The 27,630-nt window shown below is 48.5% G+C and overlaps 1 protein-coding gene across 1 annotated transcript; it reads left to right on the top strand.

Annotated features, from left to right (window-relative positions):
• The first annotated feature begins 6,804 nt into the window (after positions 1-6,804).
• On the top strand, positions 6,805-27,211 carry LOC139059409 (uncharacterized). Its single transcript, XM_070537798.1, has 2 exons — positions 6,805-7,991; positions 27,113-27,211. Exons 1-2 carry the CDS (start codon positions 6,830-6,832, stop codon positions 27,130-27,132), a joined length of 1,182 nt encoding a protein of 393 aa, XP_070393899.1. The 5' UTR covers positions 6,805-6,829; the 3' UTR covers positions 27,133-27,211.
• Positions 27,212-27,630: the final 419 nt, after the last annotated feature.

Here is a 27,630-nt window from a genome sequence, read left to right as displayed (position 1 = left end):
CGTCTTGTGTTCGACGTCGACGTACATCGCTAGCATGTCGGCGAGGGTCTTATTCAGCCGCTCCGTAAGGCCATTCGTCTGCGGGTGGTAGGCCGTGGTCCTCCTGTGCCTTGTCTGACTGTATTTCAGAATGGCTTGGGTGAGCTCCGCTGTAAAGGCCGTTCCTCTGTCGGTGATGAGGACTTCTGGGGCGCCATGTCGAAGCAGGATGTTTTCGACAAAAAATTTCGCCACTTCGGCTGCGCTGCCTTTCGGCAGTGCTTTAGTTTCAGCGAAGCGGGTGAGGTAGTCGGCGATATCGCGGGGTCGTTCGCCAATCTGTGGCCGCGGTGCGTTAACGGCGAAACCTCGCAGTCCCATCTCTCGGTATGGGCATCGGCGGTACACATGGCCGGCTTCACCGCAGTGGTAGCAGAGCGGGCGGTGGTCGGGGGCGCGCCAAACGTCAGTCTTCCTCGCGTAGGTGCGCTGGGCGACGGGTGGTCGTGTTGGCGGTGGCGGCGGCGGACGACGGAACTGCGGCGTGACAGGGCCCTGGCGCGGTCGCGGAGGGGGTCCTTGACGGCGTGCGACGGCGGCGTAGGTCATCGCTTGCGGCTCACGCTGCGGCGATTCAGGGGCTACTCCAAGTTGTTGTTGGAGTTCCTCACGCACGGCGTCGGCAATCGAAGCCACTTGAGGCTGTGATGATGGGAACAGCTTTTGTAGCTCCTCCCGCACGACAGCTCGGATAGTCTCGCGTAGGTCGTCGGCGGCCAGTGATTGAATTCCTCCGTAGTGGGTAGAGCTTGTACGGCGGTTGAATTGCCGGTTCCGCATTTCGAGTGTCTTCTCGATGCTGGCGGCCTCGCGAAAGAACTCTTCTACGGTCTTCGGTGGGCTTCGTATCATTGCGCCGAAAAGTTCTTCCTTCACACCACGCATGAGAAGGCGTACTTTCTTCTCCTCGGGCATATCCGGGTCGGCATGGCGGAACAGACGTTTCATTTGTTCCGTGAAGATGGCAACATTCTCGTTAGGTAGCTGCACTCGGGCGTCAAGCATGGCTTCGGCCCTTTCCTTGCGCACGACGCTCGTAAAGGTGCGCAGGAAGCCGCTACGGAAGAGGTCCCATGTCGTCAAGGTCGACTCCCGGTTCTCAAACCACGTTCTGGCGGCATCTTCTAAGGCAAAGTACACATGCCGCAGCTTGTCATCGGAGTCCCAGTTGTTAAAAGTCGCGATTCGTTCGTAGGTCTCCAGCCAGGATTCTGGGTCTTCAGTCGCTGCTCCATGGAAGGTCGGTGGGTCCCGAGGTTGTTGTAGGATAACGGGGGACGCTGGGGCAGCCATTGGAGTTGTTTTGACCACGATCTTTTTTGTCGACTCAGGTAGAAGTCCGTGCTCTGGGGGCAGTCCTTGCAGTCTGCGGCTAGCACGCTGGTCTTCGGCGATGTTAGTTTGGTCCTCGGGCTTCGGGCTTGGATCGCGGCTTTGCGGGGGCGTTCGGTACATGAACGCACTAGCACCTCCACCAGATGTCACGTGGTAGTGACGGTGAAGAGAGAACACAGTAGCGGTACTGTGAAAGACAAAACTAGCTTTTATTGGGCGAACCTGTGCCCACAAAACAGGATACACTTAAAGCACAACGATAGCGGCGAACACAGTCGGCGATCGTCGAAAATCTGATCAGCGGGTCAAGCGCGTCGGCTTTTATAGATCAGTCGTCGAATGTTCCAGATTAACTGATGGGACCTGCGTGTCTTCCACAAAGTTCTACACCATTCGTGTCACGCGATGAAATCTGATAACACAAGGTTCGGCGACAACAGACACTCGGATAGAAGCGTCGATAACTTTCCAGAAACATCGGATACATTCAGGCGCATCCCTCGCTGTGCGATTACAGTTGTTAAGCGGCGAAACGTGGTCGCCCGATACAGATAAGTACACGTGTCAATATATACAGCAAACCATTACGGTCTACTTCATAAGCCCTGCTTCACCTTATCATAGCATTACCAAATTGAGAGTTGCAGTGGCCGTAATATTGCACAGCAATATATATAAAGCAAACCATTAATGATACTTAGTAAGCCCCGGTTCACATTAGCACAGCATTACCAAATTGAGAGATGCTTGCACAACAGTATCTATATAGCAATCCATTACGGTGTACTTAAGAAGCCCTAGTTCACATTATCACCGCATTACCAAATTGAGAGATGCAGTTCACATGTACGAAGGAACAGGCGAGGCAAGGAAACAACACAGTAATGGCCTTAATATTGCACAAAAGCATATAAATAAAGCAAACCATTACAGTGTATTTAATAAGCCCTAGTTCACATTATCACAGCATTAACAAAGTGAGACATGCAATGGCCGTAATACTGCACAACAGTGCATATATACACCAAACTATTACGGTCTACATAATAAGCCCTAGTTCACATAATCACAGCATTACCAAATGGAGAGATGCAGTTTGCCTGTATGAAAATACGGGGAAGGCACGCAAACGTACAGAATTTCAATGACAGGTAATTCGACAACACTGAATGCCGCCAAAGGAATCCAGTGATATGAAACACGTTTGGTCATAGCAGTAAAAGAAGCAAACCTTTTCAGTATGGATTTTCTTCACTGATTGGGGGACTAGTTCAATAAATAGTAACGCTTGAAAATAATTTATCAACTCTTCCCCGGTAACAACAGTTGAATGAAATATATATAGATATATATATCGCAACTTGCTGTAGTGACTTACTGGTCGTGAAGTTGTGCTGCTAAGCATGATGTGGTTTCGATTACCGTTTGCACTGGCTGCATGTTATAAGGGGCGTGGAATGCAATAACTTTGTGCACTTGCATTTAAGTACATGTTAAAGAACCCGAGGCTGTAAAAACAAATAGGACACTGACATATGGCACAGCTGTGTGAGCGAATACAGGCATCAACCGGAAATTTAGTTTGAGCTGCTTGGCAAGTCATCTTCAAGAAAAACTACAACGCATACTATACAAAGAACACACATGACAGGACAGGTGCCAACTTTCGACCGATTTTATTTAGAACAAATTGTCAATTTTTATGCACAGGCAAGTCAGGTGATCATGCTACAATAGCAAAGCACGAGTGCTCCACGAGCTACTGTGCATGCTAATTGAAATTTTGTTTAGCCTGTTTACCTTAAGCATGTTCACCATAATCACATGACTTGCGCATGCATGGGAAGGGAATTGTTGTTCTGATCAGTTGAAAATTGGCACCCGTCCTGGCATATGTGTTCTCTGTTTGCGTCAAGTTTGTGCCGTACATTTCCTTGAATGGAAGAGGCACCATGTTTTCTTGAGGTGTGTGTTGAAGCCCCATGTACTGCAGTACCTGCCATACCTTGCCATAGAGTCCTGGAATGGCACATTCGACTGATTGTTTCAGAGTAATGCAGCAGTGTTTAAAAAGCTGGGTAAAAGGGCAGCTAGGTGGGAAGCAATAGCAAATGTCACCTATCAGATACACTTTCTTGCATAACACCGGCGTAGAAATGCCACGACACTTTGAAGAAGTCAGTCAAACATACTACAGAATGATAACAAAGGCGGCTCCGAATAAAACAATACTTTGTGATCATGCTTAACCAACTAGCCCACCAACACATGCTCAGTATACTACAGAAAGGTGCCTGCTTGGCCTAGTTGGGGAAACATTGTTTAGACAAGTACACGTTTTAGTGTGCAATTCATAGAAAGGAAGGCGACAAGACAGAGCGTAATTCGCAAAATGCAGAAGGATGGCTCTGCCCTGTTGCCTTTCTTCCTGCAAATCGTGCACTGAAAATGATACTTTCCTTGCTTAAACAGTGAAGTATGCGATGAAAAAGAAAACTTTAAATTTCAAGCGCTATTAATGTACTTATTGACATCTCGCAGCAACTCCATCTGCATATCCTCACGCAGCCTCAGAGGTACGCGCTTCATTTTTGCTGCCAGAAATGCGGCGAAGTGATCGCTTTCATCGTACTGCTTCTCTAGTTCTCAATATGGTCATCGTATTTATCTTTTCTCCATTTCTTTTATGCGAAGCATATTACGAGGGCTCAACCCAGCTCCTCAGGCGCGGCGGTGACCATGAAATCACGTGACACCGTGACGTCACGACAGAGGAGAAGTGGCTTTGGCTCAACTCTTGCAAGACGGGCTGGGTGGGAATCGAACCAGGGTCTCCGGAGTGTGGGACGGAGACGCTACCACTGAGCCACGAGTACAACGCTTCAAAGCGGTACAAAAGCGCCTCTAGTGAATGCGGTGTTGCCTTAGAAACGCGCTGTTTCTAAGGCGTGCGTCTCTTGCTCAGGCGCACATTTCGTTGCCGCGCCGAACGCTGCTTTGCTCGACGCTCACCGCGTCCAATGCGGGGCGCGTAGTCGCTGCCCTGTAGCCCATTGTCTTACACCCCTTGGCGGGTCGACGGGAACGCTGTCGCGTTCCACTCTTGAAGGCGAAGAAGTAATGCATGAGTTGTTTCTTCGTCTAGCCGAACCAAATATAGCCAAGCAACAGCAGTTCACCAGGCTAAACAGTGGTTCAACAACTAAAATAAAGGCTAGTATGCTTCGCATCCTGGGCTTAACCTTACCTAAGCCACAGCCATTTTTTTGGTGGCTACAGCTCCGGCACTTCAACACCCCTCAACAAGGCTCGATGCCTGTGTTTGGTCACATTCACTGACCTCGTTATTAGCCTCGTCCTGGTACATTGCTGTAAAAATTTGTTGCGCTGACTCGGCGTGGCCATTTGCGCTCGCACTCTGCAAATCATCTGCAGGTAGAGCCGTGAGATTTCCCGATGTCCTGGAGAAAAGAACGTTGTATGTTTTAAGTTAGGTCTACTAAGCACTGCTTTCATCTGAAAAAGCTCAGTTGTCATGTGTGACTTATTAAACATTCAACACATAAGGTCACTGTAGATATGCTTGTCTGTGTATTTTTTTATTTCTATGAACTTTTTTGTTCACAATACGCTTGTTTATACATGCACATATGGTTGCTCTCAGGCACAAAATTCGTTGTGATGTTGGCATGAGGCCACAGAAAAAATACCACTATATGTACAGAAACTTTCTATTATGAACTTGCGGTCGTCCTATCATGGTGGCCTTCAGAAAAAGAAGCCGCACGAAAAACATATATTGTTGGTCCTCGTCGAGGCGGTCTTCTGCGAGCGCGCCGCTCTTTGGCTCATTGCGAACTTTCAGCACACGGCGGAAAGTGTCCCGCAAGTTCATCCACCAGGCTTTCACGTCAGAAACTGCGTATTAAAACACGAGTACATAGCACCCACTGCAGTTCGCGCACATGCCATGATGAATGCAGCATTCGCTCTATACATGCATGCCTGCGGTCGTCACATGCAATTTCAATGCGCGATAGATCGCACTGTTCTTTTAGCAATTATAGGGCCGCAATTTTCCAGTGGTGCCTTTTCTGGCGCTATTCTTTTTCGCGCTTGGCTAAAGATGGTGATCAAGCAGCGCTTCGCCCGCGTTTTATGAAAGGGCTGGATCAGCATCATAGAATGCAGCAGAAGGCTTAGTCAAATTCGAGACCAAGCACACAATGTAAACAGCGACAAAGCACAACTTACCGGTCGCTCCGAGTTCTGCTGCTACACGTTGCCACGCTGCCTCGCATACGCCAGCGGACTTGTAGTGTCTCTGCTGCAGATCCCACAGGCAGCGCTCTCGCTCAACAGCGTCTATCAGTCGCTCACTGAATTCGTTCTTGTCCGCGTTCGCCATGCTCAACGTGGAAGCTGCAGTACGCAATTCGTTCTTGTCCGCGTTCGCCATGCTCAACGTGGAAGCTGCAGTGCGCTCGACCCAGGGAGGCTGTCTGCTCAGCTCAGCACGTTGTTTGAGAAGCGCGCGCGTGCGCAAACCGGTAGTACGTCACTAATGTACATCCTGTTCCGGCTGCCTACTATTGGCTAGTCGCTCATAGCCCTTCCGGGCGACGAGCCACGGATTATAGATTTGCAAAAGCGAGCGATCGCGCGACAAGACCGAGCGATCTGTTCAAGCGACGGCCCTATCAGTCGCGCGAAGCCATCGCTCGTCGCTGTCGTGCACAAAATCGCGCTCATGGGGTTTAGCCTTTAAGATTCGCCTTCCAGAGTGGAAGGCGATAGCATTATCGCACCCTGTTCGCACCGCCCACTCAATTCGCTCGGCACGCTCTTGAGTCACACAAAGACGAAACATGAGCCTGAGCAAGCGGAACGAGCCAAATAACACGGTGTCTCGGAGGGACAAACGATCTACACGAGCCAAACGTCGTGATTCGCACGGACAGCCGGGCCGCGACGCGCCGTCAAGGTGGACGCGATCATGGGGCCGACGCCTCGATGGGATCGTCCTCTATCTCGCTTGGGACCACGCAGGCGCATGACTCCTCGCCAGCAGCACGGTACACAGCGCAGGGGACGCTTTCCCACCAGACGCGCTACGGCGCAGCGATCACGTCAGAGGCGTTCCGCATCGGACGCTGCACCAAGTAATCGCGCTGCGAGCAGAAAGAGGAGGGCGAGTAGCGCGCCAGCTATCGGGGCAGCGCCGTAGATTGCGAGGAGGGGGTCTTCTGTGTTTGCCGCCAGATGGCTCTGCGTGCGCGCCAAGCGCAGAAGAATTGTAGCGGAAACGTACTTCGCTACGCGTGTAACGGCGACTTCTGTAATTTACATGCTCATAATTACCGGTATACACCGCAGTATAACTTTCTACGGCTAGTTTCTAAGGCAATACCGCATTTACTAGAGGCGCTTTTGTCGCGTTTGAACCAACGAACTCATGGCTGAGTGTCTACTTCCGGCCACCGAGCGTGACGGACGAGCGATGACGGGCTCCGTCGGAGCGGCTACAGCGGCCATGCCTGGTCGCGGAAACAGGGCTATTGCATCGGACAACGAATACCAGGTCGTACTCCCTACTTTGCCTACAGGTCGTCTTGTCTTAAATACCGTTTTCCTGCCCGGGGACATCAGTGCCCGCCCATACCGGGTGGAAGATTTTCGTGACGCGCTCGCTCCACTTTCGCTCCTGCCGGAAGTTATCGCCTTAGGCGCGTACCGCATGAGTCATGTGTGGGCGGTTGCATTCAAGGATTCCGACGCCACGAGGAAGATTTTCAACATCGGCGAGTTGAAAGTGAAAAATGCGAGATGTCTCGTGATCGACCCTGCAAACCGGGATGTTCGAATGAAGCTGCACTGGCTCCTTCACAGCGTACCAGACGAGGACGTGCGTCTTGCCTTCTCGCCATTTGGGAAGGTGACGGACATCTCAAGAGAGCTGTGGCGCGCTCACGGCGTGTCTGATAAGGGGTCAACTACGAGCATGGTGACCTTGAAGTTGAACGCTGGCGTGAAGCTCGACGACTTGCCGCACCAGGTGAACGTTGCTGGAGAGCTGGCGCTTGTTGTCGTATCGGGCCGGCCACCCCTGTGCCTTCGCTGCCGTGGCACAGGTCATATTCGGCGTGACTGTCAAATTCCACGGTGTGGTTCGTGCCGTCGCTTTGGACATGACGAGGGCCACTGCGCACAGACGTACGCCAGCGTCACCGGGCCAGTGAGCAGTGATGAGACGTCAGCACTTCTCACGGATGAGGCTGACGCGCAGGAGGCATCGAAAGAAGCTAGCGGATCAGCGGTGCAGGAGACCACGTCGGCTGCTCCTAGGGCGCATCAGTTCGACGCGCAACCCAAGGCTTGCGCATCTCCTGGACAGACGCCTCTACCTCCGGCACAGGACGCCGTGGCGGCGTCAAAGAACGCAGCGGAAACGCCTGACGCGTCTTCGGAGAACGCCACCCAACCGGTGGCGGAGCCCATGGACTTTTTCCCTGAAGGGTCCAGCCACATGGCCGGAAAGCGGTCGCACGATGAGGCCGTGAGAAAGGCGTCGCAACAGGATGAAATAGGCGGTGATGAGCCTCCTTTTAAAGCAGCAGGTATGAGGCGAGCGCCCTGGAAACTGCGGCCGAACATTCTGGCCGAATCACGGCAGGCGGGGAAACCGCCTCCGTAGTTTCGTGCTGTAGATCGCGAAATGGGGTTTGGGGGCGTGCGATGTTGTCGTGAGGGTAGACACCATAAGATAGGGTTTCTTTGCTCTCGATATGGCGATCCACCTTCCTCAAGCACTACGTGTAGCGACTCTGAATGTACGAAGTCTTGGAGCAAGAAGGCGACAGTGTCAACTTAGTCGCCTTCTCTTAGAAAACAATCTACACGTGGTGGCAATCCAAGAAACCAAAATTGATAGCCAGGAAGCGACTGATCGAATGGTGTCCACTTTCCGTCAGCATTATGATGTTTGTGTGTGTCATTCTGTCGGTGACTCAGGTGGTTGTGGCCTTTTCACCCGCAATAGTGTCGGTATAACTGTGCAATCGCTCTTTTCGTGCCAAAGTGGATGCCTCCTGGTTGTCGATTTTTTCCAATATGGTCTGAATTTCCGCGTCATTTGTGCTTACGCTCCAAATGTAGAGGCGGAGAGAAAATAGTTTTTTGAGCGTTTTCAGATGTATCTCGATTGTGAAAAAGTACTAGTTTCGTTGGGGGACTTCAATTGTGTTTGTCGTTCGGTAAACCGTGTAAAAGGTTTGCCAGTGCGAGATAAGAGTTCAGAGGTCTTGAATGTTCTAGTTCACGACCACAACTTAGAAGATATTGGAAGTGTTGTCAGAAATGGTGCGCGTCCACAATTCACACATCTTCAAGGCGATAGCCATGCACGATTGGACAGGCTGTATGTGTCGCTTGAACTTGTGCCACTATGCACATCGTACGAGGTTAAGCCAGTGTCTTTCAGTGACCATTGTCTAGTTATTGCAACCTTTGGTAAAAAAGAAAACCAAAAGTACTTCAAGTGGGAACTTTGGAAACTTAATGCGAAATTGATGGAGGATCAGGTTTTCGTTAAGGATGTAGATGAGAAGCTAAAGAAGCTACTCGCAGTGCAATCTTTAAGTATTAATGTAGAGTAGGCGGAGTTTAAGCAATTAGTAAAAATGAAAGCCATCAAAAGAAGTAGCATATTGCGTTATGAAGACAAACGAAACGAAACACTGCTTCGTGAGCAACTTGAATTTCTTACGGGTATAGAATGCTCCCAACCAGGTACTTACACCAACGAATTAAGAAACATAAAAATTCAGTTAGAGAGAATCGATGCAGAAAAGTACAGAGCGGCGGTTATCCGTGCACGGGCCGAGAAGCTGTGGGCGTATGTATTGCGATTGGGTGTATGCAATTGGGTGTATGCATTGTTTTCTCTTATTAAGATCCTTTGTTCGTCCACAGTTCGAATTCGCCCCCGCCATCTGGTCGCCACATCAGGAATATTTAATCAATTCTGTCGAGTCGGTTCAAAAGCGTGGGGCACGTTTCATCGCCAAAGACTATAATAGGAATTCTAGCGTTACTGCTATAAAGAAATCACTATTACACTTGCAACTGTATCTCTTGAAACAATAACGACGATAGCCCTGCATCGGTTAGCGCAAAAACTCACTCACAGTCAACATGTCACTACATTACCACTTTCGCACATCTCGCCACTTGTATAACACACGCAGTTTCACACGTGTGTGATGCCGCACAAGCTGATTTAATAAGTGTGCATTACCTCGGGCAATAGCGGCTTGGAACGAATCTCCAAGCCGCATTGTTGAATTTAATAACTAGGAATCTTTCAGAGAAGTAATAAAAAATTTATTTCGAATTGACTTCTGCAGTATTACATGCTAAAAGCAGGATTTTTTTATGAGGCACGCCGTAGGGGGGGAATGCAGATTGACGTTCACCACCAGGGGATGCTTAACTTGCCGCAGCGCACGGGACACAGGCCTTTTCTGCATTTTGCCCTCATCGAAATGCGCTAGTAAGATCTTGATGAGGGCTAGTTGGTTCATACTTAGAACTGAGGTGAAAAAGCGCGAAGAAGACGAGGACACAAGGAAACAAATACCACAGACAAGCGCTGATGCGCTCCCCGCGCTCCCCGCGGCCGGGATTCCGTAGCGTCGTCACGCGAATGCGTTGTTTCATTTGTCTCATGTGACTTAGTTGTTGTCGTTCTTGTTTCTTGCGTACTATTTATATGATAGATACGTTTTCAGTTCGTTGCCGAGACTTTCATTGATCGATGGGCGTTTCTGATCGCAGTGTATTGATGATGTTCCTCATTTGCTCCTATTTTCGCAATATGTTGTAATTCTTACCGCCCTCACACAATACTACAGTTGGAACCTGTGAGTTATGCGCATAAATAAGTTAAATTTATGCAGGCCACATTAGTTTATCCCTTGCTGCCCGGAAAATCGAAGATAAAAGGAAATAAAGTAAGGAGAGAAAAGATAGAAAGTGACGGAAAAAGACGAATATTATATTGGAGTGCAGGAAAGGCAACTGCACAAAAAGGCTGCCATGTTGATTCCCGTATTCGATAATTAGAAAGCTCGTTAAATCGCTGATCCTGTCTTCGAAATTATTCTAGTGCTACCAAAAAACTAAGATTTGTTGTTTATATATTATTACAATTAGTTTTATTTCTATATATGCCAAGTCAATATATGTTCTTACTATTATAAACGTTATACGTCACCATGATTTACTTTTTCGTTTAGGTTTCTCTCTCTCCGCCTTGCCTTTGACCTTTCACCGCCGGCTTTTTGGCCAATCGACCGTAGTCGGCAAGCGCCACACGCGAGGAACAAGCAAGCAAGTAAGCAGATACACATTTTAGCCTGGTGGGTCAATCCGGAGATGCTGTTTAGATGAAACCGAAGCCAAAGCGTTGCATTGCCCCCGCCGAGAGGCATTAAAGGTACAAATAGCCGGCATCGGCTTAACCCGCAGTATCTTTTTTCACCCGAACAAGGCTAAGCTGTGCACAGCGGCACGCGGCAGTGTCCAAACAGCCCGTGCTTGGGTCCGTGCTTTTAGAACTCACCAAACGCCTCCTCATGCAGACGTCCCTGTGGAGTGCAACACAAAATTACCTTGCCGCTTGTCCGCCCTGAACTTCTTGTTTACAGAAGTGAGGTTTCGCTCTCCACTCTGCTGTATTTCTCATGAGGACAGAATCCCAACGATGTCGTCTTTATTGCACCGCTTTACTACGGCAATATATATATATTGTAAAGGGGGGTTTATTCGGGTCGTAGAGAAGCAGCGACCAACGCGGCAACAGCAGGTAGGGCGCAGCCAGCGAGCGAACTGGGCACGAGCCACGCGATGTCAATGGGGCTTTTCAGCCTGCCGATCTTCTTCGTCACAATCACCCCCGGAATTGAAGAGTAGCCATCCTGGCGAACTAGGAAGAGGTGGGCGGATCGTAGTACTGCTTCAGCCGGTCAATGTGGACAGTCTCTCGCCCTCGTCGACGGAGATCGGGAGATGGCGATACGGGTTCGACCACGTAGTTCACTGGTGATGTTTGTGCAACCACGCGGTAGGGCCCGTGGTACTTTGGGAGGAGCTTGGACGAAAGGCCAGGAGCAGCAACAGGCGGGACCCAAAGCCACACGAGTGAGTCGACGGGGAAGGGGTGAGGGGGAGGATTGAGGTCATGGCGCTCTTTTTGGCGGCACTGTTGAGCAGATGTCAAAGAACGGGCCAGTTGTCGGCATTTCTCGGCGTGCTGAGCAATCGCAGAAACAGGTGAGCATTCAGCAGGGTCCGGCCGGTACGGGAGAACAGTATCAATGGTGCTGGAGGGATGGCGGCCGTAAAGCAGGAAGAATGGCGAGAATCCAGTAGTTGCTTGAGAGGCAGTGTTATATGCGTAAGTGACGAACGGAAGTACAAGATCCCAGTTGGAGTGGTCAGATGCAACATACTTTGATAGCATGTCACCAAGAGTTCTGTTGAATCGTTCTGTTAGGCCATTGGTCTGTGGATGATAAGCAGTAGTAGTGCGGTGAATAATTTGGCATTCAGATAGGAGTGACTGCAGGACGTCTGAGAGGAATACGCGGCCCCGATCGCTCAACAGTTCGCGAGGGGCGCCATGGCGGAGAACGAAGTTGTTTAGTATGAACGAGGCGATGTCTTTTGCTGATGCAGCAGGCAAGGCGGCGGTTTCGGCATACCGTGTCAGATGATCTACGGCCACAACAATCCATCGGTTGCCAGCGCCAGTAGATGGAAGAGGCCCGTATATATCAATGCCGACGCGGTCGAATGGTTGAGCTGGGCAGGGAAGTGGTTGGAGAGGTGCGGTGGAGAGATGCGGGACACATTTGCGTCGCTGGCAGGCAATGCAGGAGCGCACGTATTTGTGGACGAAGGTGTACATCCCTTGTCAATAATATCGTAGGCGAAGCCGTGTGTAAGTTTTTGACACTCCGCCGTGACCACACTGCGGGTCAGAATGGAAAGCGGAGCATAACTCTTGTCGTAGGTGGCGAGGTACTACTAAAAGCCATTTGCGGCCGTCATTTCGGTAGTTGCGGCGGTATAAAAGTCCGTCGCGGATTGTGAAATGCTGCGCCTGTCGGCGTAACGCTCGAGATGCCGAAGCTGCCGGAGGATTTGATAAAAAGTCGAATATCATGACGATCCATGGGTCCTTTCGTTGCTCCGATGCCATGTCCAGGATATCAAGTGGTGAGATGTCATGTCTATAAGTAGAAGTGCTGCTGTCTGAAGTAACTGGGGAGCGCGAGAGGGCATCGGCGTCAGAGTGTTTGCGTCCAGAACGATAGACGACACGGATATCGTATTCCTGGATTCGGAGGGCCCACCGAGCGAGGCGGCCCGACGGGTCTTTTAGGTTGGACAACCAGCAAAGAGCGTGATGATCCGTCACCACGTCAAAGCGTCGACCGTAGAGATATGGGCGAAATTTTTGAAGAGCCCATACGATAGCTAGGCACTCTTTTTCTGTGACTGAGTAATTGGCCTCAGGTTTCGTGAGGGCACGACTTGCATAAGCGACGACGTGTTCGGCGTTAGTGTTCTTGCGTTGTGCGAGCACGGCACCAAGGCCGACACCACTGGCGTCAGTGTGAAGTTCTGTAGGTGCGCTTGCATCAAAATGGCGCAAGACTGGCGGAGACGTGAGGAGGTGACGAAGAGTCGTAAAGGCATCATCAGAGGCTTCCGACCAACCAGAAAGTTCATTGTCGCCTTGAAGAAGTTGGTGAAGTGGTGCGATCACTGTAGCGAAATTGCGAACGAAACGTCGAAAATAGGAGCATAGGCCAATGAAGCTTCGCAGTGCTTTCAAATTAGTGGGCTTCGGAAATTCGGATACGGCGCGAAGTTTATCAGGATCGGGAAGAATGCCTTCTTTGGAGACAACGTGGCCTAATATAGTCAGTTTTCGAGCTGCAAATCGGCACTTCCTTAAGTTAAGCTGGAGACCAGCATTCCGGAGACAGGTCAAAACTTGATGTAAACGCCGAAGATGGGTCGGAAAATCAGGGGAAAAGACAACGTCGTCGAGGTAGCAGAGGCAAGTATGCCACTTTAGGCCACGTAGGATGCCGTCCATCATGCGTTCGAAGGTGGCGGGTGCATTGCACAGACCGAACGGCATAACAGTGAATTCATACAAGCCATCTGGGGTTACAAATGCGGTTTTAGAACAGTCAGCGTCCGCCATGGGCACCTGCCAGTAGCCAGAGCGGAGAGCTAAGGAGGAAAAGAACTCCGCTCCTTGTAAACAGTCAAGTGCGTCGTCAATACGTGGCAACGGGTATACATCCTTTCGGGTAATCTTGTTAAGCTTTCGATAGTCGACGCAAAATCGTATGGTGCCGTCTTTCTTTTTAACTAGGACGACTGGTGATGCCCAAGGACTACTAGAAGGCTGGATGACACCGCGATTGAGCATATCGTTCACCTGGTCATTGATAACTTGTGGTTCAGTCGCCGATACTCGGTAGGGACGCTGTCGAATTGGTGCGTGGCTCCCAGTGTCGATAGTGTGCGAAACAGTCGTTGTGCGGCCGAGTGATGTTGCTTGGCAATCGAAGGAGGAAGAGAAGCCTTGGAGCAAGCGAAGAAGTTCGTCGCGCTGCGTCGTCGTAAGATCACTGGCAATAGCTGGCGTAAAAGAACCCGGTAGGTACTGTGGACGCGATTCCTCGAGAGCAGCAAGATAAGTGGAGTCGTCCATCGTGTCAAATATTGAATATGAAGTCAGTGGCTCTGCTTTGCCAAGGCTTTCACGGCGGCGTAAAGTAATTGGTTCAGCCGATGGGTTGGAGACGCACATGAGAGAGGCGCCAGCTTTGAACTCGAGGACGGCGAACGGCAGTGGTAGTGAACGGCGGCGAACGAAGAGTTCAGACGGAGCGAAGAGTACTGTGCCGTCATCTACATAGTCACAAGATATACTGACAAGGGTGGAAGACCAGGCAGGTATAATAGTGTCTTCTGAAACAGAGATTTTGCGGCAATGGTCCTTATGGTCACTGATAATATCGGTCGAAAACTGAAACAGCTCGATTGCGGCGCGGGCGCAGTCAATGATCGCATGATGTGTGGAGAGAAAGTCCCAACCTAATATGACGTCGTGTGAACATGATGGCAACACGACAAATTCTATGATATAGAGGACGTCCTGAATGACGACACGAGCAGTGCAGGCGCCGGATGGCTCGACGTGCTGCGCATTGGCAGTTCGAAGAGACAGTCCAGATAGCGGCGTCGTCACTTTTCCGATCTTGCGGCAAATACGGGCATCTATCGCTGAAAGTGCAGCGCCGGTGTCGACAAGTGCTAGCGTCAATGTTCCTTCTATGGCGACTTCAATAACGTTCTTCGGGGAAGTGTGAGGCCTTATACATTTCGCTGGCACCGCAGTTCTCGCCTCCTGAACTGCGATATTTAGTTTTCCTGGCGCAAAGGGCTCCGACGCCGGTGCATGGGTGAAAGCGAGCGGCGGCGAGGAGAAGGTGAACGGCGAGCAGCGGAGAATGCGGTGTCGACAACAGGAGGAGAGTCAAAGGTGTCCGAATAGTTGCGGCGTTGGTGGAAACGTGGCGCATATGCACGCACATTGTTGGGGACGTTGGGGGTAAGGAGGCGACAGTGACGTGCTACGTGTCCAGCACGGCCACAATAAAAACAAATCGGCCGATTATCTTCCGTGCGCCAATGATCTTGAGGTCGTGTATACTGCACCAGTGGCCGGACCGGAGCGGATACGGGCGGGCGCAAAGGCGGGCGAAGGGGACCGTAGGTCTGTGGTGCAGGCCTCGAAGCGACTTTGGCGTACGTCAGGGGAGCGGCAACCGGAGCCTGCTGAAGAGAAGGTGGAATGTGGTCGGCTACCTGCTCCTTGATGACAGATTGGAGAGCGGGCGCCAACGGAGAATTCGACTGGCCGTGTGTGAGGGGAATCAGAGAAAGCTGACGAGCCACCTCTTCACGGACGAACTCCTTGATCTGTAGCAGTAGCGACGTATTATCCGGGGAAACAGCCAAGCTCGACATTGAAGTCGCCTGAGGAGGAGATTGGCGGGTGGCTAGGCGTTGTTTGCGGAGTTCGTCGAAGCTTTGGCAGAGAATGACGAGTTCAGAGACTGTCGCCGGATTTTTCGCCAACAGCATCTGGAAGGCGTCGTCTTCAATGCCCTTTAAGATATGGCGGATCTTCTCGGCATCAGCCATTGTGACGTCAACGCGGTTGCAGAGGTCGACAACATCTTCTATATAACTTGTAAATGTCTCCCCGCACTGTTGCGCACGACTGCGCAAACGCTGCTCGGCGCGAAGCTTGCGAACGGCGGGGCGCCCGAATACCTCCGTTACGTTAGTTTTGAAGGCTTGCCACGTCGTGAGATCACGTTCATGGTTGCGGTGCCACACGCTGGCGACACCGCTCAAATAAAACGATACGTAATTCAGTTTTCTGGTGTCGTCCCAGTGCTTGTGGATGCTCACCCGGTCGTAGTCAGCGAGCCAGTCTTCTACGTCATGGTCTTCGGTACCGCTGAAGATGGGTGGGTCGCGTTGACGCAGCGGGCCGGGGCAGACCACGGTAGTCACCGGGGCAGCGGGTTGTGGTTGCGGTGGTCCTTCTTCCGGCATAATGAAGACAGGCTGCAGTGCCCGGTTGCGAAGTTCCAGAATTCCGGTTGTACCCCGCACCTCCACCAATTGTAAAGGGGGGTTTATTCGGGTCGTAGAGAAGCAGCGACCAACGCGGCAACAGCAGGTAGGGCGCAGCCAGCGAGCGAACTGGGCACGAGCCACGCGATGTCAATGGGGCTTTTCAGCCTGCCGATCTTCTTCGTCACAATATATATATATATATATATATATATATATATATATATATATATATATATATATATATATATATATATATATATATATAATAGACTCTGTTGCTCTTTCATTTGCAGCCTCTACTGCGGAATTCAACCAAAGATATCCTTGCTCCGCTGTTTATTAATTTCCTACGGAGTTAAACAGACCGGCCCTGCAAAATTTGCACCCGTTTCATTCTTTTGTGTGAGCAATTTTCAGTTATAATTAGTGATTCTTCGTGCTATTATGGTTTTGATTTTAACGCAATTTCCCCTTTCAACAGCTCTTACTCTATAAGTGTCCTGAAAATGTATTTTTGATTATAACTTCTAACAATACACCCATTTCTTGGCTAATCATTCATACCAGGTGTGAGAGACTTGTTCCATGGGCACCAGCAATTCTCTGCAAGGTATATACTCTGGCCAACACAGAAAAGATTCAATGCCAACAAAAACTACATGATATCACCTCATCGGTGGTACACCTATGTCACCTGAATGCGATAACAATGTAAAGATTTATCCAAGAAAACCTCGTCTGTGGGCGAAGATTGGCTATGACACGACAAAATTTTCTTCAACAGTGCGAAAGTTCAGTGTATCTGGTAATTTCATTTCTGCGTCTAAAGGATTGGGTTACGTCCGATATTGCTTTTGATTTTTCTGAACTAGGCCTCCCGACAGTACTACGAAACCCAGAAAAGCCAGGATAGTAGTAGGAAATTCACCCAATCATAAGGTATCAGCCTCCTAACAAAAATTAATTTCTGCGGCCTGAGAACCAGAATGTAAGCGGCAAAGACAAAAGGCACGACGCAGTCCACCGTACATTTTCCAAATTCATCAGCAGCCTCTCAGAACACTGCCATATCAAAACATGCCTCCTCTTTACTGCGTGCTTGACTCCCTAGTTTTTCAGTGATTATACAAAGCACAATGCTGGAAGGTTCTCAGTAATTTAATCTAACCATTCGGTTGTCCCATTCATGACGGATTTCTTCACCCCAGTACGAGAAACGGAAGTGACCCGCGGTTTCATAGAAGGCACCCGTCGCCCAAGCAGCATCGAGTGGCCCTTAGTAGTGACAGTGGTTACGGTAGGCAAACGATCGCTGTCGATGTCCGCCGTATTGCTGTCGATGTCCGCCGTCTTGCTGTCGATGTCAGCCGCCTTGCTGCGGTCGGTGGCTGCAGGCATAGCCATTGCGTCTTCGTTGACGGCTGCAGCGACGTCATCACCGTGCGCGTGCCCTAGAGATGGCTCCTGGACCAGTGGCTGCCAGGCCACGTCCGTCGCGGTCGGTTCGTCATCTGCCCGATCCCTCGGCTGCAGTGCCTGGCCGATGACGAGCATAGCCGCCACCAGCCCTCCGAGCGCCAGTAATGCTGAGACGAAGGTCAGGCCACGACTGCGGTACATCTTGGCTGACGGCTGAGTAAAGGATTTGGCGTTTAGGGGTTGTGAAGACGCCGCAAATCCAGCAGCATTGTCATCACCCTGTGTTCCCAGGGAATTGCGGTCGTCGCGCTGGCCGTTGGATGGCGGAGGTGGTGGCGCGCCTTGGTGAAGAAGTCCAGCGGTCGAGAGAGGCGCCAGCAGCGACTGGACCTCGGTGACGCCGGTGGAAGACACCGAGGTGGGCGGTATCCAGTAGTGAGGGGACATAGCCGGGGCCGAGGTGCTGCCCCGGGGATGCTGCGTCACTGCGCCGCGGTAGATGAGCATGTCTCTCGCGGCACGTTAACAGTGGCGTTGTCTGGCCGACAGGTTGAGTGCGGCAGCTACACGTTTACGCTTCTGGAAAACGCTACTGGAGTCGAGCCACAATCTCAAGCCTTGCACTCAGCGAACTGGAAACAGGTATGGTATGGTATTCCTCATGCGATGGCGCACACCCACTGTGGGGGATTGGCCTAGGTTTCGGTGAAATTAGGCAATCTTTATTAAATACTAAAGATTTGTCAATCTAACTGGAGGAAACGAACAAAAATAAAATGTTTAAGAATTCAAGATAATCTCTTTGTAGCAATTATATATTCCTCCACGCTTGAGCAAATATCCCTGTGGCACTTTCCAAGAGAGGAGGCTCCTAGAGAAAGGATACTTATAATTGAAAAGCTTAAACCAAGCTGCGTAAACCTTGAGTCTAGAATATTTTTTCTAAAAGAAGTAAAACAGCAGCAGAATATGAAAAAATTATCTATTGTTTCATTTTCTCCACAGGCTGGGCACAGAGGGGAGGGCACCAAACCAGCCCTGTGACGACAGAAGTTTAATTTTGGTATTCGACAACGTAATCGGGTAAAGATGACTTGAGTTTTTCTGCTGTGAAAGGAATTTTTGGGCCAAGCGAATAGGAGGTGTCGATATTCTGAAAAATTAGCTACAGCTGGGTTCAAAAAGACTTGAATAATTGTAGATCTCCTGAATCTAGTAGTCGTTAGGTAAGCTATTGTAGGAAGTAATGGCAATACAGGGCCACTGAGGGCCGTTCTCGCGAGACTGTCAGCCATTTCGTTCATGAGTAATCCTTGATGTCCAGGTACACAAAGCAATCTAAATAAATGCAGACTTCTTCTTCGTCCTCATTCATGTGCTGCCAAATCAGGAACACCGTGGATGGTTTGGCGGCCATACTACAGATATCCTGCTGAGTGTGGCATTTCAGAAAACGCTTAGCACGAAAAAGCTTTTACTATTGCTTTCCCAAGGCATGATAACTGTATGTAACAGAACACAAAACTCTTATCGGTAGGTATACACCGTGCTGACTGGTGACAAAGGACGAGAACATAAAAAATTGTACACAAGTCGAATTAAATAACCGATGGAATATGCTTGTGGAAGGTAATTTTACAGCAAACACGAAAAATGTAGGCTGGTCCTTTGAGAGTAGTTATTGATCATTGCGTTAGGGGACTGGGCCGTACTTGAAGCAAATAATTTTAGTACCGAAATGAAAATGATGTGGCGTTTTGTGGCTAAATGGCCAAATATAGCCAAAGAGCGTTAAGCAAGCGGTCCTGACTTGTACCGAAGGGTGACATAAAGCTGCACGGCCGCTAGACGACCACTTTCTTTACTAGTCTTCTTAAAAATTCACAGCAAAGCACGAAGCTCAAATATAATAAAGGAAATCAACGCTCACAAGTGACTAAGATTATTCAGAAGCGATCGTATGGCCGGCCGGCTGGCACAGGCTGGCGGACTGGCTGGCTGGAAGTCACGTGACGTCACTCAATGGGGAATGTCATTTAAAATCTGGCTACAGCGAAACACGTCTTCGTAAAGTCAACTAGTTTACTGATGCAATCACCACGACCTTCTTCACCACGTACCAACCCTGGCCTTATTCCTACAGGTCGTCTGTGTTCTATGGACAGTTATATGAAACCGTGATACACAATAGCGATTTGCTTAGAAATGTCGAATGATGTTTTGCGAAGAAAGTATTTTCTTCAGAACTTCGCTTCCGCGACGGGATAAGCGTAAAAAAACGCTTCAACAAAGCAGGATAAGCTGTGGCCTCAATATAACGAAATAAATCAGGCGCTGCGATGGTAATATTTGTGCCAAAAGAAAATAACATCAGGGCCTGCATAGTAGGGCCACTTAGAAATGTTCAGAAACAGCGCCTTTCTGATAAAATGATACTCGCCTAGCATAATCGATTGCAAATAAAAGGCGATGTTTTCAACAACACATCCACAATTTTATGCTAGGACTGGTGATCTTACGCTCAATATTGTAGCGACTTTAGCCAACACGGTTTGATAGAAATGAACCATTTATTAAGGAGCTTGTGCCCACAACTACAGGATATCACTATAGCCCCTGAGAAGCGAAAGCAGTCGAAGGCGTCCTCTGTCGCTTTCCACTGTTTTCGAACACCGCTTGCGGCCTCCCTTGATCAAGCCACATGTGGTCGTTTTCCATTGGTGCGGCAGCTCTTCGGTGGGAGCTCGTGCGCACGCAGATTGGCAGGCAGGCGCACTGTACCGGTCGTGATGGACGCTGCTGCTGTTTCCCTTCGCTGCAAAGCTCGCGATGTCCAAAGCGATGTGCGTGGTACTTGAATGCAGGCCACGTGACACTATCTTAAGAAACCCATGGATTAAAAGTGAGTTTCAGAGCTGGCAACGAAAAATTCCATTGGACCTGACCAAGAACAGCTTGTCACCGAATTGCAAAGCACGACTGCATTGCAGAGAAAGCAGCGCACGGGAACCCGCTACGAATTCACGATGTGAAATGAGTTTCGACGAAAGTATTGAATTCATGAAAGCAGTCTGCAAGCAAAACACATTCAAGTATACTAACAATCACGATGATCGCTACTGACATCCCCTTATAAATAGGGCGGCGACCAAAGCCCACTTCAGTTATTGAGGTTTTACCACACCTTCCGCCGCCTAGTATTATGCCCACCTCTTCCTCTTCTTGATGTTGCAATTACGTGTGCCTGTAACGACATCGGCTATATAAGTATGTTACCTGCCTTTTTTATACGAATGCTCTAAACGTCTCGTGCTTATGTGGACCGGTTATCAATTAACGCTTCCGCTCAGTTTGAATCCCGGCGCTTCTGGATGGTGGACGTTCCGTTCCTGAGGGAATACCTTGGAATTCCATTACACCGTGCGGAGTCGTTTGCGCCTTTTTGCTGCAGCAGATACATGCATCATCCTGCTGTGATTATTTACTCCGGTATGTTTTAACGCCAATCGAATTCATAGCAACGTCAGACCAGCTTTCTTTTCTGTTATCTAGCTATCCATACAAAAACAAACTTTGGCCACTGAGTACGGACGCTCTTCAGTGAATCCCTTTTACGCCAACTTGAATCAGTGATTATGTGCCACTGGCTGTTTTCCACTCTTTATAATACCTATAATAATATATAAAACATATCAGCAATTACACGTCCTCGATAATATTGATTGCTCATAAAGAAGGGTGTAGAACTGGGCTTGTTGGTGAAACATGCTTTAGAGTTTGAATAATAGCGCAAGGAGAGCAGTGGGGACTGAGGACAGAAAAGAGCGCTGACTTCCAACGGTGTATTTTCCTTTCAGAAAGCATAGCAAGTTATATAGCCAAACACTAGCACTTCAAACATTAAATAATGATTCACCAACAAGCCCATCCTTGACCCTTCCTAATTACATTTCTCGTACAAAGGGCCCTTTTCAATGCCTACCACTTTAACCGCATTCTATTATCAGTGTCATCGCAGTTGCCACTCGCCGAGCTCCCACACTTTCCTTTTGAATACAAAAAAAAATGTGCTTGCTGAACACGTTCGACATCATTTTGGTGGCATCAGTCCGCCTCATGGTAACGGGACGAGAGTCTGCAAAAAATCGTGAAGGCTGAAATGCAGATGCAGGTACGGTTTCACAATGGGTATTTGTGTGCTCATCTTCACGTCACCACCCGCCCCGCTAAGGCTGCGAGGAAGCTTCCGGAAGTTCGTCCAACTATTTACCAATCTACTGAGTCCCTCTGGAAGACCCAATTCCTTTAGCTTCGTACTCTCGTGCCTAGAGACAACAATCGCCCAAGTGCCTGGTCCACAGGCACTTGGGCGATTGCAGGCTGGGGCAAGTCGAAAAATTGGACTTGCCCCAGCCTGTCACCGACATGCTTTCTCTGGGACCTAAGTTCGCAGTTGAGCAGAAGCGCTCCCCGCCAGATCTCGTGGCACCTGTCAGGCAAGTCCCCCAAGGTGCTTCAGAACAAGAGTACGAGCGACGCATAGCAGACGGTGTTGACGTCCTGAGCCGCTGTAAGGGCCAACCTTTTCAAAACTCCCGGTAAATCGCGTCACTTGTTTTCGAAAGAACATTGCCTGTGTGTGCTCCCTGCAGACAAAGAGGGTGGTTTTGCAGCCATGTGTGTTAAGCTGAATCAGGATAAAGTGCGACGCACACTTTCTTCCTTTTTTTGATTGTCACAAGACGGTGTCCTTGAAGAAGATCAAACGCAATGGCAAGGGCATTTGTCGTAGGTTAAACCTCGAATCTATTCCATCATGAAAGTTTGTGGTGCAAAATAACGTATTGTAACAAAAACATAATTGTAGGGGGCGTTTATCGGCCCCCAAATGCAGCACCTGATTTCATCGATAAGATTCATGATTACCTTTCAAAATATACTAATTCTAGATCAAAGCTTATTATTGCCGGAGATTTTAACCTTCCCGGAATAGGCTGGAACAAACGCTCACATGACGGCCGTGATGTCGCAAGTTCAGGATCACTGCTAGACGTGGCGTTTACGTTTTCATTGAACCAAATGGTAACTGATAAGACCCGTATCACAGAACACCTATACAAATTTAGAGAAGGAAAACTGTACCCTCCACAGTGCTACGGAAATAAGCGTAGCGGTGGCGTCGTGAACTAAAGTATGCGACCACAGGTGGCGCTGTACAACCGGAAACGGAAACGGGGTTTTGCACAGTTTACCAGGTGTTCTGTGGCTTTACTGGGTTTCTGGCTGCTGCGCCTCGATCGTGCTCCCGCCAGTTTGGTTGCTGTGTGGCAAACGTAGCGCCTACATATTTATGTAGGCGCTATGTTTGCCACACAACAACGAAACTGGCGGGAGCACGATCGAGGCGCAGCAGAATACATGTAGCGCTGAGTCATATCGAGTTAAGGCACACTCTGAACTGACTTTTAAGGGCATCCCGATCGGTTTTACGTTTACTACGCCGCCGTTACCCCGAGTTGTGCCGCCGCGTTCCAGCTGTTGCATTTCGTGTAAGGCTACTGACAGAATGCGGTTTCCAGGTGGCATGATGGCCTAGACTGCAATAAACGCACACGACACCTAAACTTGAGTAAGCCTGAAAATATTTTATTTGCATTTTACAAGTACAACAAAAAGCACACGTCTACGCATCCACACAAACGCGGTTTCATAGTCAAGAACATAGTCAAGAAATGGCTCATTAATAAGGGTAGCACAAACGCACAAGAAGGAAGACCTAAGCTACAAAACGTACGGTCGGCTGCTAAGTATAATAATTTCCCTGTCACCGCGTGTCACTTATATACGGCATCTTTACAGCACTACCAGGCCGGGTAGTTCGGCGGAAAGAACGCAACAGCTTACGGCCGTCAGCTGGCTCTTCCTTACGGGCGTCATAATTATCCTAATCTCCGCATCAACATCGTGCAACTCCGCATACAGGCATCTGTATCTGAACCATATGTGCCAGCTTAATACATGTATATAGTGAAATTATGATAACCACTGCGTCTTATCAAACGTATTGGTTTTCCAAATGCGCATTACAGCTGACGGAACGACATACTGTAAGTCAAGCACAAGAGAACAAGGACAAAAGGAGGATACAACACTTGAAGAAATGAAGAATTAGTAGGCGTACAGCAAACAAGCGATGACGAAGAACACGCAATGATGCATCGGGTGTTTTGTGACATCGGTTTGCGTACTTACGGTGTTATGGAGATCAACGCCATAAAAACGTACCTTCAAGCGTACTCCCTCAATCTCCGCCGCATTCATTATGATAATCAACGCCTAAAAAAATGAGGCACTATTTTTGGCCAAGAGTAGACCTTTTTACAGCAAGTCTATGTAATGACTCGCAGACGAAACCAGCATGCATTCGAAAATGTTTTACCGCCGTAGTATTCGAACGCCAACGGCCAGGAAACACATCGATACCAATAGGCTGTCGGCTGTCGGTGGTTAATCAAGTACAAGAACCTTGACGCTATGACTAAAAAGCAGGTTCAACAATGAAATTTAAAAAAAAAATCAACTGACTATTTTCCTGAGGTAACAAAACATCCTTAGAAACCTCGATTGTTTATGTCAGTGGTTTGTGTAAAGTAAAAAAAATCAGCATGTTCAGCGCCCCTAGCAGAAAAAGCACAAATTAAAGTATTCGACCAAATTGCAGTAGTTCCACTTGCGCGCTTACGCTGAAACACGCCTCGATTGATTTTTTCCCCTCTGTGGTCATTTGTTGAACTTGAGAGTGTGCGGGGCCTGCCCGTATCACATCAACATCATCATCTTTACTTGACTTAGTTCTTATAAGTAGTACATTAGAAAGATCTCCCGTGTCAATCGAGAATGGCATTTCAGACCACAAAGCGCTTATTCTAACCTGTCCCATTTCAACAACGCCAAAATACAAAAAAACACAACCTACTTACTTTAAGGATTATACACGCGTAAATGATCCTACTGTACTAGGTTTCCTAGAATGCCAGTTTCATACATTCAGTGAACTAACAAATCTACAAGAACTCTGGACGCGGTTTAGAAATATTGTTAAGTACTGCGAAGACATCTTCATTCGAAATAAAAAGAAACGCATTAACAGAGAATTCCCGTGGATAACACGTCAAATAATCCAACTAAAAATAAAAAAAAAACGACCGCGAAGAAAGGGAACCAAGTGCACCTTAGACGATCGTATCGGTACATTAAAGCAAAGAAATATTGGACGCAAAAACCCGCTTCTTTGACGCTACGTTACCTTCGTTTATGGCGCATGACCCTCACAAATTCTGGCGATATTTGCCAGATAAGCGCGAAAAAATAACGCAAATCAATATCTCGGATCATGTTATTCAGAATCTTGAACACATTGCTAATGAGATAAATAACTTCTTTCAGACAGTTTTTACAAAACATGCTACAAATGCAGCTTTAACACCTTACGCTGTAAAAATACCGATGGATAATTAACTGTAAGTGAAGAGGGCATACCGTCTCTATTGCATAAGCTTCATCTTAAACAATCTACCGGCCCCGATAGGATTTCTAATTCATTCTTAGGTCGATACGCAAACTGGACACCAACGTATCTATTTAAAATATTCAGTCTTTCTTTTCAAAATCACTGTTACCAGATGATTGACGCAAGGCTTCAATAATTCCAATACATAAATCGGGCTCGAAATTAGATTTATATAACTACCGTCCAGTGTCATTAACAAGCTCATGCTGCAAAATAATGGAACAAGTAATATTCAAGGCCATAATGACTCACCTAGAATCAAACGAACTTCTATATAAACAACAACACGGAGTCAGATCAAGCCTGTCAACTATAACTCAGCTAGCTTAGTTAACTCAAGATATGGCTAACCTACATAACGATGGCCAACTAGATTTAGTTTTTTTAGACTTTTCTAAAGCGTTTGACTTAGTTCCACACCAGGATTTACTCACAAAATTATCGGCTTTTGGTATTAGTAATAAAATAATATCCTGGATTAACAGTTTTCTAACCAATCGTAAACAGAGCGTTGCGATCGATAATCATCTTTCACAACCACTCAACGTTTACTCCGGAGTACCTCAGGGATCGGTTCTGGCACCACTATTGTTCTTGATGTACATAAACGACATCCAATTTTCCATTAAGAACTCAATTCAGATGCGCCGCGTCTGTTTGCTGACGACTGTGTCGTGTACAGTTGTGCACAACTCAGACGATCAGATAGAACTTCGCAATTCACTGGAAGCAATTTACTCTTGGTGCAACACTTGAGGCATGAAACTGAACAAATTATAAACACATTACATTTCTTTCACAAATAAGAAACTCCCGCTTAAGTTTACATATTTGCTCGGAAGCTGAATAATCAATAAAAGCGACCAGGTAATGTACCTAGGAATTAAACTGACGCCTAACCTTAACTGGGAGTTTCATATCTCGACCATGTGTCAAAAAGCCGTAGGCAAGCTATCCTTTTTAAAAAGAAAACGGCGCGCAGCGCCACCACACCTCGAACTAAATGTGTAGAAAACACTAATAAGACCATGCCTAGAATACGTTGATTTATTGTGGAGCCCTCATCAAAATTCCTTAGAAATAAAATAGAACGCATAGAAAAATTAGCTATTAGGTTTGTATATTCGGACTACAAAAGGCAGTCCAGTATCTCAGTTCTGCTCGCAAGGGCAAACCTAAAATCCCTCTCGCAGAGAAGAGCGATTTCGCGACTAAAATTCATCTATCAGTTATACCATGGTCATTTCCAGATAACACATTCTCATTACCTGTAAGATCCTCCAAAACGCTCAACGAGACTAAGTCATTTCAAAACAATCTATCTTCCCCCAAGTTGTGTTAATGTTCACAAACATTCCCTTTTTCCGTCGGCCATTTCTCAGTGGAATAAGTTAATAACGATATCGTGTATTGCAATACCATCGACTTTTTTATAATTCGCATTCAGTGTACTGACTTTTCACCATGATTTTTTTAATCATTACATTTCTGTACCACTGCTCCACGGGCCGCGAAGGGCCTGCAGTATATATATATATAAAAAAAAAACATTTGCCAAGTTGGAGCTTGAACGGGTCGGAGACTTGAACATTGTGAAACGCTGACACGGAAAGCTTTATTCTGCTTCATTCTGTACGTCCGAATGCAGTTGTGTTTACGGTATATTCAAGTTATCCGACAGTGCACATGAACGTTGAGCCGATGCTCATCTTGGTCAGCGAAGTTTGGCCTGGTGGAGTCGGGCTGTTGCAGCTGCTACCGGCAGATGCGCACTGAAAAGTAAGCAGTTAGGATAAAGGGAACTGTTTTTCTAGTTCTGGCCTCATCGATTTGAAATCACGTACTCTTCGCACGGCGTACACACAATAAGCGGGAGCCGGCAACGCAGCACTGCGTTGGCAGCGTTCCCGAAGGTCGCCAGTCGCATTCGCTGCATACGTGCGTACGTGTTTGTCATGGCATGCACAGATGCGCGCGGAAAACCAGAACAATGCAGCGTTCGCTGTGCAGGGCCGACGACAAAGTGTTGAGTTGGAATGACGCATGGTGCGTTCCTGTGTTGGTGCGTGCCTGTGCCGGTTCTCGCTGGACGCCCGGTCCAGAGAACCCCGGATCGGCCACTGAGACGTTCTTGGAGGCCAATGGCCTGTGTTCCTGCTAAGCAACCGGTCCAGGAAGCCAGGCGAAGTGGCCTCTTTCCCGGGCCACGGTGACGACCAGCCTTGATGCCGAAGGCGATAGCAATAGCTGGAGCTACTGCGCGGCTACCTCGGGTCCGTCGACTGCCGTGGCTGTCATCAAAGCTACTGCTGCGACTGCACATTCCGTGATGCCGTGAGGAGGCCCATGGTGACGTCGTCCAAACGCCAGCCAAACCTTCCGGACCGACGTCGGCCTCCGCGCGCCAACCGGCTCCACACACAGGTACGCACGCCGAGCGACTATTTATATTTTCAGAAATACATCGTAGTTAGCACCTGCAGAAATGCATGTGTTAGTTAGAATACCTCTAAGTATATGTCTCGCAT

This window comes from Dermacentor albipictus, chromosome 1, assembly GCF_038994185.2.
Source record: "Dermacentor albipictus isolate Rhodes 1998 colony chromosome 1, USDA_Dalb.pri_finalv2, whole genome shotgun sequence".
NCBI classification, from domain to species: Eukaryota; Metazoa; Arthropoda; class Arachnida; order Ixodida; family Ixodidae; genus Dermacentor; species Dermacentor albipictus.
The sequence above is the reverse complement of the archived record's forward strand: the minus strand, read 5'-3'. Positions and strand labels throughout refer to the sequence as shown.

Excerpts from the sequence above, each read along its gene's own strand:
- LOC139059409 (XM_070537798.1), top strand. The coding sequence starts at position 6,830 with ATGGCTGAGTGTCTACTTCCGGCCACCGAGCGTGACGGACGAGCGATG. Across the intron at positions 7,992-27,112 it reads GCCTCCTTTTAAAGCAGCAG|GGCCGACGACAAAGTGTTGA; the intron begins GTATGAGGCGAG and ends TTCGCTGTGCAG.